The following is a 17,106-nucleotide window of genomic DNA, read 5'->3' as shown; positions in this document are numbered from 1 at the left end:
GTTGCGATTGGTGTTTGTTCTCATGTTCAAGTAGGTGCTGCGATTGGTGTTTGTTCTCATGTTCAAATAGGTGCTGCGATTGGTGTTTGTTCTCATGTTCAAGTAGGTGTGATTGGTGTTTGTTCTCATGTTCAAGTAGGTGTTGCGATTGGTGTTTGTTCTCATGTTCAAGTAGGAGTTGCGATTGGTGTTTGTTCTCATGTTCAAGTAGGTGTTGCGATTGGTGTTTGTTCTCATGTTCAAGTAGGAGTTGCGATTGGTGTTTGTTCTCATGTTCAAGTAGGTGTTGCGATTGGTGTTTGTTCTCATGTTCAAGTAGGAGTTGCGATTGGTGTTTGTTCTCATGTTCAAGTAGGTGTTGCGATTGGTGTTTGTTCTCATGTTCAAGTAGGTGTTGCGATTGGTGTTTGTCCTCATGTTCAAGTAGGTGTTGCGATTGGTGTTTGTTCTCATGTTCAAGTAGGTGTTGCGATTCGTGTTTGTTCTCATGTTCAAGTAGGTGTTGCGATTGGTGTTTGTTCTCATGTTCAAGTAGGTGTTGCGATTGGTGTTTGTTCTCATGTTCAAGTAGGTGCTGCAATTGGTGTTTGTTTCCATGCTCAAGTAGGTGCTGCGATTGGTGTTTGTTCCCATGCTCAAGTAGGTGCTGCGATTGGTGTTTGTTCCCATGTTCAAGTAGGTGTTGCGATTGGTGTTTGTTCTCATGTTCAAGTAGGTGCTGCAATTGGTGTTTGTTCTCATGCTCAATAGGTGTTGCGATTGGTGTTTGTTCTTATGCTCAATAGGTGTTGCGATTGGTGTTTGTTCTCATGCTCAAGTAGGTGCTGCAATTGGTGTTTGTTCTTATGCTCAATAGGTGTTGCGATTGGTGTTTGTTCTTATGCTCAATAGGTGTTGCGATTGTGTTTGTTCTCTTCCTCAAGTAGGTGTTGTGATTGGTGTTTGTTCTCTTCCTCAAGTAGGTGCTGCGATTTGTGTTTGTTCTCTTCCTCAAGTAGGTGCTGCGATTGGTGTTTGTTCTCATTTCCTATTAGGGATTTGTGATTGGTGTTTGTTCTTGTCATGTTCTAGTAGGTGTTACCATTTGTAATTCTCATCATGTTCTAGTAGATGTTGAGACTGTGTTGGATCTCATTTACGATATGTTTTGATTGGTGTTTGATGTCATCATGATAGGTGTTGTGATCGGGTTCATGTGTTACTCACTTTATTGGCCTCCACAGTAGCCAGAACCTGCTGAACAACCTGAGCTACAGGTGCTGAAACAGATGAGCTACAGAAACATGAATAAAATCACGTTACATATAATACCAATGTATTATTCAGTCAACTCTTAGGAAAATCAAACAAATCAAAGACAGCTGAGAACATGAAAGTTATCATGGTTCCCATTCTTTTAAAGACATCATTTTCCAGGACATTTTGTGAGCAACATTGGTAATATTTAGGTAACAATACATTTAAGGTTGTGCTAGATCATGGTTATTGACATAACCTGTAACACATGTTGTAGTAAAGGCACGCTGATGACCATTAAATAGAATTACCTTAAAAATGTTGCATTTATACAGCAGAACTGTGTCTTTTGTTTCATGATGCTTTGTTCTGTCTTCACTAAAGAAGGTCAATGATAATGTTAGGCACACTACACAAACTCCGGACAAGTACTAATATTACTACATCTTAAGAATATCTTTCAAGCAAACACCGTTATATAGTTTTTAATTTCATTTTGCAGAACAACAAATTCATTTATAGGACAATTAGAAAATTTTAAATTAGCATTACGAAAGTACGTCACAAAATTCCAGGTTTCAGGAAGTCGATTACATAAAACCATGCAGAGGAATTCAAATTATACACATACGTCACTGCTTTTAAATGTCCCACCGAGCAACCTTTTACAGTGGCTCTTTAATTAGACTTAAGACAATTTTTCTTGAATGAATGTCTGTAATTCATCTTTGTTGAGGGAAGATGGGACCGCTCAGAGAAATATCCTCATACCAAGGCATGTAGACTACACCAAAATGAATGAGGCTCAGTGTTTTTGTGTGTATGAATAAACGTCTGATGTTTTGTAGTGATTTCTGTCTTTACATCACATAGATCAGAGACAGTGAGTGAAATGTGTGCATGATGTTCACACAGAGCAGGACGTTCCTGTGGAAAGTGTTCTGCGCGTTTCTCACACTCACACTCACACACACACCATCCTGTTTCAAGGACAGAACAATGTTTGATGGTCATGTGATGATGAAGAGCAGTAACTGGAGAAGAGGAGATATGATGTACAACTCAAAGAGGACGAATCGGTGTGATTTCATTAAGACCAAAACATTGGTCTTACATCACAGTGTGTGTGTGCTGCTCTGCATCAGTATGATCACAGCATCACTACACAGATCAATACTCATATATATTGGCATGCACATATTGTACAACAGTAGAAATTCTGCTGGAGTGTTTTTACCACAATCATCTGCACTATTAAAAAAGTCTGACCCCAAGTAGAAAACTACTCCAGTCTACCCTGCAATCTGAGTCAGAGATGAGCACTTCCAGTGTGGGCAGCTTTAGGAATTATGATGAATTATATTACAATTTAAGTTTACACACTGCTCAAGTCCAATGTAGACACACTGTAAACCGTTGCCAAGCAACACTGAAATTGCCATAATAATATAGAATTCAACTGATGTGCGGCTAGAGGTGAGCATATTTCAGCTATTTTACAACAGCACTGAATGTGACCATGTGTCTGCGGTTATATCAGAGCCGTGCTGATATTCAGAACAACAGCTATTTTGCTTCTGTGATATTGCTTAAAGATAATGCAATATTCATACAATTGTGCATACAGTTGTGCCAGTCTGATCAAGTGAATTAAAGATGTTAAAAAAATGGAAATGAAAGGTCAAGTCAAGAGCATTGCATTGCATTGAGGGATATATAATGGGTGTTGGGTGTAATTGAATTACAAAGTAATTAATTATTGTAGTCTAATTACCTTTAAATACAAAAGTAGTGCATCACATTACATTTCAAATTCTCATCAGATTTCAGTTAGACTTTCAATAAAGTTAATCACGTTTATGTTCATTACTCGGGATGCACATATTCCTAAAATAATATTATGTATGTAGAATGCATTTAAAATATGAATTACATTTATATGTACATCTGTTTGTGTTTCTTTGAAAGCTGAAGGTGAGCGCCCCCTTATGAATCAATGAAAAAGGAGGAAATAGACATTATGTTGCACTCTCTGTTGATATGCTTCATTTCCAGATATTCCAGAGCTGTTGCTGTGTTCATTTCCTTAACTCTTTACCGTGACCTGCAGCAGAATTGCGCTGCATTAGTGGGGTTTCTAATACAAAACTCTGGGATTCCCCCAATGCACGAGCACATATATGCGAACGTTTCCACTTTCTCAAAATCCCTTAAACAGCCTAAGGAAATCAGCGTTCTTGTTTACAGGCCATTTCAGAACACTACTTACAGCTAAAACCCTGGAATAAACAGTTTTCTTAAGTGCATGTAAACATGGTCAGTGAGACCGAACAACCAAAATACATATGGATAGCTGCTGTGACAGTGCTTTACAGAGGATTCATCTTTTCCATGCAGTGTCTCACAGCTAAAAAACAGCATGCTAATTAAAGCACCGCCACACAAAATAATCAAAACCGTATTAAAACAAAAATAAATAAAAAAACAACAACTATTTGATGTCATCAAATCTCTACTTTAAAAACTAACAAAAAAAAAATGTGTATGCTCTGTGTGTGTGTGTGTGTGTTTTCTCAGGCTGAGCAGCTGGACTGTTAATAATAGATGAGTCTGGGCTAAAGTTGCATTCACACACAGATGAGTCTCACTGCTCAAATGCAACACAACACACATACATACAAGAGATATCATATAGAACTTTAATTTTACATCTGAAAACACCAATCAGACTCTATGCAGGAAATGATGTCATCAACCACAGACCATATGCAGTTCTTCTCAATGTGCACGTCACGCACGCACGCACACACACACAGGGTTTCCATGTTTTATGGGGACTTTCCATTGACATAATGGTTTTTATACTCTACAAACTTTATATTCTATCCCCTAAACCTAACCCTACCCCTAAACCTCACAGAAAACTTTACATTTTCAAAAACATAATTTAGTTTGATTCATAAGCTGTTTTCCACATGGGGACCGACAAAATGTCCCCACAACGTCACAAATTTAGGGTTTTACTATCTTTATGGGGATATTTGGTCCCCACAAAGTGATAAAGTAAAATGGTAAGTAGTGCGCTTGCTCGCATGCACGCGTACTACTTACTTTAACTATAATTTTATAAACTTCTGTCTTTATAAACTTTTTTTTTTTACTTCTGTCAAAACTCATGTATTAATTTAACTGTAAAGTTGTTTAAATGTCATTTTTACAGTCATTTTTGGGTTTAGTGTTTGTTGACATCATATCGTCATGGCAACAAAGTTTTAAAATTGTCTATAACTATCCACAGATGTGGTTAGTAAGTGATTACTTACACAGTAAAATCATGTTTACACACATATTGTTTATTTCTTGTGTCTATACTTTTGAAACAGTATTTGAATGTTTACAGATTAAACCCCATTGACTTCCATTGGAAGTATCTCACTGGAACACACTTTATTTAAAGAAAAGGAGGAACGAGTCGAAATACATTTTTGTTGTAATCAATATTATGACACAAATGCTGTTGATTGAGATTAACTTGTATTGAACTCGGAATATTCCTTTAATGGGAGATTGAATCTATATTATCTATACTAATTGCGAAGTATGGCTACAAACAAATAAAGACCACTCAAGCAATCTAGTACATTATTCTAAAAATATATATATATTTGTAATATTTCTTAAATGAATTGCCGCTTGTGGCAGCGGGGGCGTGGTCAAGCGCTCGTACGGGAGAGAAAAGCGGTAAGGGCGCTCTCACCTGAGCTAAATTATGTCTAACACCTGTCTCTAATTACAGTAGAGCGAGGAGAGCGGATAAAAAGCCAGCAGCCACAGAGCAGAGGGAGACGGACGTACAGCAACTCAGCGTTCCTGTGCTTACGTGTGTGTGTGTGTGTGTGTATGGTTGCACATTATAAAGAACCATTAAAAGACTTACCTTGTGCCAGATCCCCAGTTTCCCTGTCCTCCTTGAGAAGGTCGTTACACCGCTATTCTTAAAGGAACCATACCAACGTCGATCCAATGTGCTTCAAGGCCACCACCATCGTCCCCATGCCAAAGAAGTCTTCAGTGTCCTGCCTCAACGACTACCGCCCCGTCGCACTCACACCAATCATCATGAAGTGCTTCGAGAGGCTCGTCACGAGGCACATTGAGACCCAGCTGCCCCCCTCACTAGACCCACTGCAGTTCGCGTATCGTCCCAACCGTTCAACAGACGACGCCATCACCATCACCCTCCAGCTGACCCTCACCCACTTGGAGAAAAAGGAGACGTACTTTCAAATGCTGTTCATAGACTTCATTCCGCATTCAAAACAATCATTCCTCAGCACCTGATTGGAAAGCTGAACCTGCTGGGCCTGGACACCTCCCTCTGCAACTGGATCCTGGACTTCCTGACTGGGAGACCTCAGTCAGTCCGGATCGGGAACAGCATCTCCACCACCACCACACTGAGCACTGGGGCCCCCCAGGGCTGTGTGCTCAGTCCACTGCTGTTCACTCTGCTGACTCACGACTGTGCAGCAATGCACATCTTGAACCACATCATTAAGTTCGCCGATGACACGACCGTGGTGGGTCTCATCAGCAAGAATGACGAGTCAGTATACAGAGAGGAGGTGCAGTGGCTAACGGACTGGTGTAGAGCCAACAACCTGTCTCTGAATGTGGACAAAACAAAAGAAGAGATGTTGTTGACTTTAGGAGAGCACAGAGTGACCGCTCTCCTCTGAACATCGACGGCTCCTCTGTGGAGATTGTCAAGAGCACCAAATTCCTTGGTGTTCACCTGGTGGAGAACCTCACCTGATCCCTCAACACCAGCTCTATCACCAAGAAAACCCAGCAGCGTCTCTACTTTCTTCGAAGGCTGAGGAAAGCACATCTCCCACCCCCCATCCTCACTACATTCTATAGAGGGACTATTGAGAGCATCCTGAGCAGCTGCATCACTGCCTGGTTTGGGACTTGCACCGTTTCTGTCCGCAAAGCCCTGCAGAGGATAGTGAGGACAGCTGAGAAGATCATTGGGGTCTCTCTTCCCTCCATCAAAGATATTTACAACAAACACTGCATCAGCAAAGCAAACAGCATTGTGGATGACCCCACACACCCCTCACACAAACTCTTCACCCGAAGCATTTGGGCCCTCACAACCAGACTGTGTAACAGCTTCTTCCCCCAAGCCATCAGACTCCTCAATACTCAGAGACCGGACTGACACACACACACACACACACAAAAAGATCCCCCATTTAGCCTTAACAGACTGTAGGGGCAAGTGCTGTTAGCGAGCACCTATGAAGGCCAGAACGGTACACGAGGGGGTGGCCAGCACCACGCCCGACCGCCTTTGTCTCCCCAGTGGCAATGTTTTTTTACACACCGCACCAGGTACTCATTTTAGTCGACCTAGGGGAGGCCCGGGACCGGTTCAGATAATAGTCACTGGTGTTGGCCATGAGCGGGAATCGAACTCAGGTCGGCAGGTTCGTAGAGCAGCGCGCTAATCGCTACACTACCGCTCCACAAATTCATATCGGTAAGGATAGATACAGTTCTGCAATGAGAATCATTCTCTATAAGTGACAGAATCAAGTAACTGATGTTTTCTGCACTTGTCCCCAATGCTTACTTGCTTTCATTTTGACTCAATATAATACACTAAATATAATACACATCCCTCAAGCGCTGGCTCTCTCACCTGATGATGCTGGACACAGGGATGGGAGGAACTTTATCCTCCAGTTCCTGAGTGTTCACCACCTGAAGAACCGTCTTCAGTGTGGACTCTGTCAGAGACGCTCCTGATGAACAACAAAAACACGTGACAGGTTGACAGTTAAAAATGATCGCTCAATACAGCTCTCAAGAGTTACCCAGTGCAGCACCCTTTACATAATATGTCATGAATTAACCCAACACAATTAAGGGAAATACAAAATTATGAAAAGTGATAATACATTTGATGTCATGTGGTTCTATGATTATAGTCACTGCTAAAGCAATACGAGCAAGAAACAATAGCATACTGAGGGAACATGAATACTTGATCTTTTGCAAGCATTTCAATGACCTATTGCACCTTTCATGGGTATATAAAAAAGAAAGAGAGAAAACGTTTTGTCAGTTTAAAGAAAAATAGAACAGCAGGAATGTTGCAAATATGATGAAGTCTCTGTCGCCCCCTGGAGTACAGATGATGCACTGCACCCTTCACACGTACGTATGCCATCCAGAGGACAAAGAGGAGTTCTTCTTAAGGTTTCTTCTTCATCTACTTTAGAAGTTTTACATTAAAATTAAGGGTTATCAAATCAAATCACTTTGTCACACTACCTTGTACACAATTGCAACAGTAGGTGAAAGTCTTGTGTGCAGTTCCGAGTAACATAGCAGTCATGACAGTGACGAGACACTGTGAGTTCCTCAGTGATGTGGACACTGAGCAACTTGAAGCTGCTGCCTCTCCCCACCGGTGCTCCATTAATGGTGTTGGGGCTGTGTTCTCCATCTTTCTTCCTGAAGTCCACTACAAGCTCCTTGGTTTTACTGACGTTGAGGGAGAGGTTGTGCTCCTGACACCAGCGTGTCAGAGTATGCACCTCCTCTCTGTAGGCCGTTTCATCATTGTCAGTGATCAGACCTACCACCGTCGTATCGTCAGCAAACTTAATGATGACATTGGAGCTATGTGTTGCCACACAGTCATGCGTGTATAGGGAATACAGTAGGGGGCTGAGAACACAGCCCTGCGGGGCTCCAGTGTTGAGGGTCAGTGATGAGGAGATGTTGCTGCCCATTCTAACCACCTGACGTCTGCCTGACAGGACGTCCAGTATCCAACTGCACAGTGAGCTGTTTAAGCCCGGAGTTTCACATCAAGCTTGGAGGGCACTATGGTGTTGAATGCTGAGCTGTAGTCTACAAACAGCATTCTCTCATATGTGTTCCTTTTTTCCAGATGGGAGAGAGCAGTGTGTAGTGTAGATGCAATGGCATCATCAGTGGAGCGGTTGTTGCGGTAGGCAAACTGCAATGGGTCCAAAGACGTGGGAAGCACAGAGCAGATGTAATCTGTGATTAACCTCTCAAAGCATTTGCTGATGATGGGGGTCAGAGCAACAGGATGCCAGACATTTAAGCAAGTGATTTTGGATTGCTTTTGTACAGGGGAGAGAGACAGGTTGAAAATGTCCGTAAAAACACCAGCCAGTTGGTTCGCGCACGCTCTGATGACGCGGCCCGGAATGCCGTCTGGACCCAAGGCTTTACGGATGTTCTCCCGTCTGAAGGATCGGTTTACATCCGCAACAGAGATGGAGAGTGAACCATCATCTGTTGTGTCAGCCTCGAAACGAGCATAACATTTATTAAGATCATCCGGGAGAGAGGCAACTCAATTATTCTTTGTTTTTAAATACATAATGCCATTACATGCATTTAGTAACTCTCCAACCCTGTCATGTGTTTAATGGTGTATTTTTCCAGGGCAATAATGGTGGAAAATTTGGGCTTTTGTGCAGTCGAGACTTTCAAAATTTTATCCAGTATGAACTTAACACTCAAGAAAAAAAGAAATGTTCAGTCAGACGGTCATTTTAACAAAATAAACTGATCATTCAACACGCAGCAGAGAGGTTTAGTGTCACAAACACATAAAATACTTATGATCCAGTGTTTGTTTCTACCTGGTATCTGGCTGGTTATGTGTCTACTGAGGGCGGCTCTTCCTGCAGCCTGAGGGGCGGGGATAAAGATGGGCGTGGTCTTCTCAGTGGGCGGGGCTCCATGTTTCACTGTTTTAGTGGCGAACGCCGTGCTGTCGGCACTGTCCATGTTTATCTTAGGAGCTGCAACACATTCAACACACATCATTCAATCACCTGGAATAGGCTTGTTTTTGGTGACAATCTGTTAAAAACATATCGAAATATAATAATGCACTGATGTATCATCCAACAAAATCAATTCTGCACTATTGGACATCTGCATAATTCACCAATTTTCAGGAACATCGAGATTTATTTGCATTGATATTTTCATGACAAAAAAAACTTAAAGTCACGGCCATGCTTTCATTTCACAAAAGCGTCGGACAAGGTTTTTTATGCAAGCGAGTCTACGTTAAACTTCAAAGACTTCACTGAGCGAGTAAGCGGGCACATCCGCGTTGTTCAAACCATTTGTGACAGCAAAAGAGAGCGCAATCATTTAGATTACACCTTTGCTGTTTGATATCAAATTTAGGTTTAAATAAAACTGAAATTATTCATGTGTGTGTCTCACCAGGACTGATGACTGGTATGGTGCCAGTCTGGATTCTGCTGAATGGAGAGGACTGCATACTGAAGCCCGGCTGTATGGAGGGCGTGCGCACCACCGCTGGGTGACATGGGAAAGACAGCACTGGGAAGGGCCCCGGCTCCTCCTCTTCCTCCACCACCGCCAGTATGACGTCGGGCTCCAGAGGCTGAGAGAGAGATGAGCTGGAGCTCACCTCATCCAGATCTTCATAGAACTGAGGGGACAGGAACGCTGAGCGAGACAGATTCACTAACAGAGAGACAGAGAGTGAGAGATTCCTGATGTATGATCACACATGAGAGACATTTACACTGACAAATACCAACTGAGGTTCTGTACCAGGAGCTGTAGACCGCACCGGTGGAGTCTGTCTCTTTGACAGGAAGTTCCTCAGTTGAGACTGCTTGGCTGAAGTCATCTTAGCTGCACACAGACAGTGACATCAGAGGACGGCACACAAGATCAGATTCACAAAAGACCTACTCAATAACATATTCAGACTATATACACTGTTACACTTCAGTATTTTCTGAGTCTGAGGCGATATTACTGATTGAAATATGCCTGTGATGAAGTTTAAATGATCTCACATGGTGATTTGGCAGGAGCTTTGGGTGCTGTATCCAGACTGGCCTTCAGAAGAGCGTCTTTCAAACTCTCCAGCTCACTGTCCAGACTACAAAATAACACAACAATCATTCGTTTAGCTTTTTATCATTTTGTAGAGGGGGATCAAAATGACATTTTGCTAATGATTTTGGAGCAAAACTACTGGACAAAAAAATAACCTTAGAAAGTCATGATTTTATTTTTACACAGAGATAGGTTTCTAAAATCTGTTGACTTCAGCACCTCTTGTTGCATTATATGCCAATGGTGTGAGTTTACTCTGTTTTTTTGAAAGTTGGAGTGACTATAACTCCAGAACAGTATCCTTTTAGATTCTGGTTCAGAACAAACTTTACTTTTTATATCTTAATTTTTAAGGCCCTATATGGTTAAACCGCAAACATATGGGGCTCGCAATGTGGCTCCATGCATAAATTGTTACATTTTACCCATATTCAATGTTCAAAAACCAAATGTGGGTAACATGGTACGAAGTTAATTTTTCTTGTCTAACAAAATGAAGGTCTGAAGTGCAAATAATGTTGAAACTAGAAATGTACCTTTCAAAAATACACTTCAGTTAGTGCAAAACCCATTTCTAGTTTCAGGAATTTAGAAATGTGTATGTGTATATCTATAAAGCTCTGAAATGTATCATAAGAGGCCAAACACCAAAGATGCTGAAACTCGACTGTATTTGGACAGATTGTCTTGTTCTTTTTCTGCCCGAAAAGTATTGATGCATTCTAGAGATTTTTGTATAAAAAAAATAAAACAGCCCATGATTATCTCATACAATTTCATGGCATGTCATTGTGCTTGGGTGGTGTCAGGAAGACAGAGTAATCCTGTGTATGTAGATACAATGACAGCTAAAGCGAGGTTGGTGCAGTTGGGCAGACTCACCTCTGTTCTGTGGGTGTTGAAGGGGTCTGGCTGGGGTAACTCCACACTGCTGTACGTCTGTAGAGTTTGAGTTTGTGCAAGTCACTGGTCAGCTGATCTAAACGCTGTTTCTGCTGGTTAATGATGTCCAGGTTATTAGTGAGTGCAGTGAACAGCGCTTCTCTCTCAGGCACGATCATATGCCTGCAGAAACACAAACTGACAGTCACACTCACATCATCGAGTGAGTGTCAGACAGAACTGAAGTGAGACAGGATCCCAGGTGCTCACCTCTGCTGCGTCTTCTCCAGATGTTTCTCCCACTCCAGATCTAAAACATCATTCACGTCCTCCATGGCAAACTTCACATACTGGTACAACCGCTGGATCTCCTGTTTACAAAAAACACACTTTTAGCTTTCAGTATAGTTGAAGGAACATCTGTGGCATGCAATCAAATACTAAAGTAAATAATTCCAACAATCCTTAATGCTAGGTTTGCACTGGGCTAAATTCCACAGGAATTACACCAGTAACAGAAGTTCATCCACCTTTATGTAAAGGGTCTGTATGTAATGTGTAAAAAAAAAACCTGGAATATTGTTGTACTACAGTATTGTTCAGGGTGTGTTTCAGGGGACGTCTGTGTGATGTGATTGAACCTTGAGTTGTTCCTCTCTGCGAGGGTCCAGTGGTTTCTTGTAAAGCAGCTGAAGGTAATCTTTATCTCTGTTGAGTTCATTCTGACCTCTGGCTTCTTCAGCACCAGCAAAACCCTCCAGCAGACTGGTCTTCAGCACGCTGATGTCTCCATGCAGAGACTGCAGGCAAAGAATGAAATAATGACCAACATAACCTCATATTGAGAACTAGAACAACATATACAGAAGTTAATGGCCAATATAGATTCATTTACATTCATTATTCTTGTTAAAAAAGTAGTGTGGTGACACCAAGTTACAGTTATTGTATCAGAAGGTAATATCATAGCAATAAAAAACAATAGCTATATCATGGTGGCATATACAAAATCATGGTAATGCTAAGGTACATTTGCTATTTTGTGGTTCGTGTAATGTGTGCAAATTCAACAGAGCCCTTAAGAGGACAGTGAGGTCATTCACTTTGTGAAATAGTTTTGCGTTCCTATCACGATGCATTTTGCGTCCCAATCATGATATGTTTTGCACCCCATCGCGATACGTTTTATGCCCCAATGCTGATGTTTTGTGTTCCCATAGCGACATGATTTGCGTTCCCCTCGTGATACGTTTCACTTTTCAATCTCCCATCACGATTCGTTTTAATCTACCATCACAATATGCTTTGTGTTTGTGGAGTGGAGGGGGGCGGGGCCGGGTCGGAATATCGCGCACCCGGTCCCCAATCGGCCTGATGAGGCGCGCGAGGGATAAAGTCGGCCGGTGACGATTGTTCGAGAGAGAGAGAATTACGGGCATCTCCGTTTGTGTGTTGGTTTATGTTGTGTTTTAAGTTTCTTATTAAATTATTATTTATGTTGACAAGCCGGTTCTCGTCTCCTCCTTGCCCATCCTTTAACTGTTTTACATTGGTGCTGAAACCCGGGAGGGAGGAGGGATGCCCATCGCAGAGTCCTCGACACTGCCATCCACCCTGGGGAGCGGCGCTGCCATCTGCCGGGTGACGGAGTAGCCCGACCGCCCGGATGCGGGGAACGGCCGTCGTCCGCGGGGCAAGTGGGGACGGGATACCCCGACTGCCTGGAGCGAGGGAGCCGCTGCCGGGGGCGGAGGAGTGCCCTGCCGTCCCCAGAGACGCAGAGGGGTCGAGGGAGACCGCCGTCCGCGAGGGGAGGAGGGAAGAAACTCTCCGACCGCCCGGAGCGGTAGGGCCGCTGCCAGGGGCGGAGGAGTGTCCCCATTTGCTGCCAGGAAAGCGGAGGCGCGTTCTGCCCACTGGGGGTCGAAGGTTTCACTCCGGTTCGCCCAGGGTTGGAGTGGCCGTCGTCCGCCTGAGTGTGGAGGAGTGTTCGAGGACCACGCGACGGTACATCAGAGAACCGGTGAGTGAGCTTTTTCTCTCTCTTCTCTCTCTCTCCCTTTCGCACCGTGTTGGCCTTTTCCCTCGCCTATTTTGTTGTTGTTTGTCCCCTTCTGTCTCCTCCCAGGGCGAGGAAGGCGGGGATGACCACGCGAGATACACCCCGCCCCAGGGATGGGGGGGTGTAAGTCATGCCGGTGGCATCCCGGCCTGAGATAACGCCGGGAGGAATGTGGAGCAGAGGGGGGCGGGGCCAGGTCGGAATATCGCGCGCCCGGTCCCCAATCGGCCTGATGAGGCGCGCGAGGGATAAAGGCGGCCGGTGACGATTGTTCGAGAGAGAGAATTACGGGCATGTCCGCTTGTGTGTTTGTTTATGTTGTGTTTTAAGGTTCTTATTAAATTATTATTTATGTTGACAAGCTGGTTCTCGCCTCCTCCTTGCCCATCCTTTAACTGTTTTACAGTGTTCCCATCGCGATACGTTTTGTGCCCCAATGCTGATGTTCCCATAGAGACATGATTTGCGTTCCCCTCGTGATACGTTTCACTTTTCAGCATGATTTATTTTAAATCTCCATCACGATACGTTTTGAATCCCTATCGCGATACCTTATGAGCTCCTTTGTGATACTTTTTGTGTTCCCATCATGATATGTTTAGCGGCCTTATTGCGATACATTTTGTGGCTCTATGGCTGTACTTATTGCGTTACCATTGCGATACGTTTTACAGTCGAATCATGATACGTTTCGCATCTGATCAAAAAACAATTTAATTGCCCAAGACAACACATTTTATTGCCCTATCATGATACATTTTGAACCCCTATAGTGATATGTTTTGCATCCCTATCACAATAAGTTTTGGCTCCCTCACAATACTTTTTGCGTCCCCATTGCGAAACGTTTTGCATTCCCTTGCGATATGTTTTGTGTTCCTATAGACACACATTTTGCGTTACCACACGATATGTTTTAACCATGTCATTTTTTGTTAAACCATAGTAATAATACAGGAAAACCAAAACTATGATAATACAATATATTGAAATAAATATTAAAATAAATTCCCTCCTTGTCCTCTAAGGGGATTCATAGAGTTGTACCTCAGTGGTGTCTTTGATCTCCAGTGTAAAGTCATGCAGGTTCTCAGAGTCTTTCCTCAGATCTCTCATCTCATCTGTGCTGCCCACCCTGAAATCGGCATTCCTATAGCGAGACTTCAGCTCGTCCAACTCTTTGTGGAAGTGTCCGATCTGAACAGACAACAGAACAGTCACAACACACCAGTAAAACAAACTAATCAACACTGGCTTATTTCACAGATGTCACGGTGTAAACATGATTAAGAACGGTCTGTACCTCCTCCAAGATTCCAGTCATGACAGGATCAGAGTCTTTCTTCTGCTGTAGATGTTTCTCCAGAGCTTTCACAGACATGGCCTAAACACACACACACACACACACACACTGAGAAGACCACAGCTATGAAAACACAGGAACACGAACATGTAAAAGTGATGTACCTGCGCAGATGCAGTGCTGGATGCAGGTGGGAGGACTGCAGATGTTTTCTGCTCAGCAGCTGGAGGAACGGTGATCTGAGCGGGCCGTGAAATCACTACAAAAATACAACAACAATTGACACTAGTTGAGGTCACAAAATAAATTAAATAAACTATTTGAGGTTTACACTGTGTCTTAACCCTTGTGCTCATTTGTATTCCTGGCCAAAAATTATACTCATTTTTCATTTACTATTACAAGATATTACTATTACTATATTATATTCATCGTGTCCTATTAGGAAATCGGCACGAACTGTTGACCACACTGTGCTATCTGATCTAGACAGATCAACTATCACTAGAACTGGTCAGGATACACTTACTTTTGGATTATTCAACATCCGCTCAATTAACAACAAAGGACCATTAGTATATGATCTACTGAATGATCATAAATTTGACTTTCTTTGTCTAACTGAAACTTGGCAGCAACAAAATGACTTTTTACAGTTTAATCAATCAATTCCTAGGGGTTTTGTCTGTACCTGTCAACCACGTGTTTCTGGTCGAGGGGTGGTCTTGCAATGCTTTATAATGAGAAATGGAAAGTGTCTAATATATCTGTACCTTCTTATGCCTCATTTGAATCAATGGCTTTACAAGTCAATGGGCCAGTAACTACTATATATCACCCTCCTAAGGTAAACAATAGCTTTTTAACGGAACTTTCATCTTTTTTAACTTTACTATGTTCAATTACTTCAAATGTGATCATGGTTGGTGATTTTAACATACATGTTGATAAGGTAACCAACACTGATACACAATATATTTTTATCATGTTTAGACGGCTTTGAACTGAAACAATTAAATGATTTTCCAACTCACATTAAGGGTCATACAGTTGATCTTTTTGCTGTTCTGGAATAACACCATTTAATATTAATGCACTTGACCTGTCGATATCTGATCACAAATTTTGGTAAAATTAAGAATATTGATTTATCAGCATTTTCTAATGAACTTGACAACCTTCCAAGAACAGATGAGCTAACTAGTCTGGATGAACTGGTTCTTCACTATAATGATTAAATACAGAATATTTTGGATGCTGTTGCTCCTGTGAGAACACGGACTGTGTCATTTGTTCATACTGCTCCCTGGTTTAATCAAGAATTGCGTCAATTAAAAGCAAAAGGTCGACAACTGGAACATTTACATTTGACAGTATAATGAAGCCCTTTCCACAACTAAATCTAAATATTATACTGATTGAATTAATGCGGAAGAAGGCAATACAAGAACATTGTTCTCCACAGTGAATAATATTCTAACACCACCTGCACTCTGCTGTTTTATGTGATACTTTTATGGCTCATTTTAATGATAAAATTGAAAATATTCTCCAACAATTGATAACACAAAATGATGGGGCATGTAGTGCATTTTATTCTGTTCACTTAGATTCGTCTTTAATTACTCTCTCTAGTTTCTATCTGCCTACTTTAGATGAGATAACTAAGTGTGTTCAAAAATATAAATCTACTGCTTGTCAGTTAGATCCCATTCCTACACATTTGGTCAGTTTTTGCTTACCTTCTTTGTTACCGATAATAACTCAAAATGATACATTCTTCTCTTATTACTGGTACTATTCCTTCATCTCTTAAAGTAGCTGCTATTACCCCTATACTTAAGAAACCTGGTGCAGATTATAATAATCCAGGAAATTTCTGGCCCATCTCTAATTTACCTTTCCTTTCCAAATTGTTAGAAAAAATAGTTGCTCAGCAGGTACATGCTCATCTTGTAGATAATAACTTATATGAACTATTTTAGTCTGGCTATCGCCCATTTCACAGCACAGAGACTGCACTAATTAGAGTTACCAATGATCTATTGATGGCTGCAGATTCTGGACTTCTTTCAATACTTGTTTTTCGTGATTTAAGTGCTGCTTTACAGTTTCAGTTCTACTGGAGATATTGGCTTTCATTGGTCTTACTGGTATTCCTTTGACTTGGTTTAGATCATACAGTGCATATGGAAAGTATTCACAGCGCTTCACTTTTTCCACATTTTGTTATGTTACAGCCTTATTCCAAAATGGATTAAATTCATTATTTTCCTCAAAATTCTACAAACAATACCCCATAATGATAACGTGAAATTTTTTTTGTCTGAAATCTTTGCAAATCTATTAAAAATAAAAACGAAAAAAATTTAAATAAATCACATGTACATAAGCATTCACAGCCTTGGCTCAATGCTTTGTTGAAGCACCTTTGGCACCAATTACAGCCTCAAGTCTTTTTGAGTACGATGCAACAAGCTTAGGACACCTATTTTTGGGCAGTTTCTCCCATTCTTCTTGAGATCAATATGTTTTCAAAGATTTCAAACAAACTTCTTTCACATTGTCATTATGGGGTATTGTTTGTAGAATTTTGAGAAAAATAATGAATTTAATCCATTTTAGGCAAAATATGGAAAATAAGGCAAAATGTGGAAAAAAAAGAAGCGCTGTGAAT

At 41.7% G+C, this 17,106-nt stretch overlaps 1 protein-coding gene across 2 annotated transcripts in view; it reads right to left on the bottom strand.

Moving 5' to 3' along the window:
- nup214 (nucleoporin 214) overlaps nucleotides 1-17,106 on the bottom strand; it is a 67,122-nt gene that overhangs the window by 25,984 nt on the left and 24,032 nt on the right. Inside the window, exons 14-25 of one of the 2 annotated variants that reach the window (XM_052115638.1) lie at nucleotides 14,594-14,688; nucleotides 14,430-14,510; nucleotides 14,174-14,323; nucleotides 11,706-11,864; nucleotides 11,335-11,435; nucleotides 11,065-11,247; nucleotides 10,140-10,225; nucleotides 9,872-9,972; nucleotides 9,532-9,763; nucleotides 8,934-9,095; nucleotides 6,947-7,049; nucleotides 1,207-1,273 (exon numbers count right to left, since the gene is read on the bottom strand). In XM_052115638.1, the coding sequence (XP_051971598.1) occupies nucleotides 1,207-1,273; nucleotides 6,947-7,049; nucleotides 8,934-9,095; nucleotides 9,532-9,763; nucleotides 9,872-9,972; nucleotides 10,140-10,225; nucleotides 11,065-11,247; nucleotides 11,335-11,435; nucleotides 11,706-11,864; nucleotides 14,174-14,323; nucleotides 14,430-14,510; nucleotides 14,594-14,688 (1,520 nt within the window). Of the gene's footprint in view, nucleotides 1-1,206; nucleotides 1,274-6,946; nucleotides 7,050-8,933; nucleotides 9,096-9,531; nucleotides 9,799-9,871; nucleotides 9,973-10,139; nucleotides 10,226-11,064; nucleotides 11,248-11,334; nucleotides 11,436-11,705; nucleotides 11,865-14,173; nucleotides 14,324-14,429; nucleotides 14,511-14,593; nucleotides 14,689-17,106 lie in introns of both variants that reach the window. The other variant, XM_052115632.1, reaches the window with a different exon arrangement.

The sequence above is a fragment of the Xyrauchen texanus genome, chromosome 4 (genome assembly GCF_025860055.1).
Source record: "Xyrauchen texanus isolate HMW12.3.18 chromosome 4, RBS_HiC_50CHRs, whole genome shotgun sequence".
In the NCBI taxonomy this organism is placed as follows: Eukaryota; Metazoa; Chordata; class Actinopteri; order Cypriniformes; family Catostomidae; genus Xyrauchen; species Xyrauchen texanus.
This window is presented reverse-complemented; position numbering and strand designations above follow the sequence as displayed.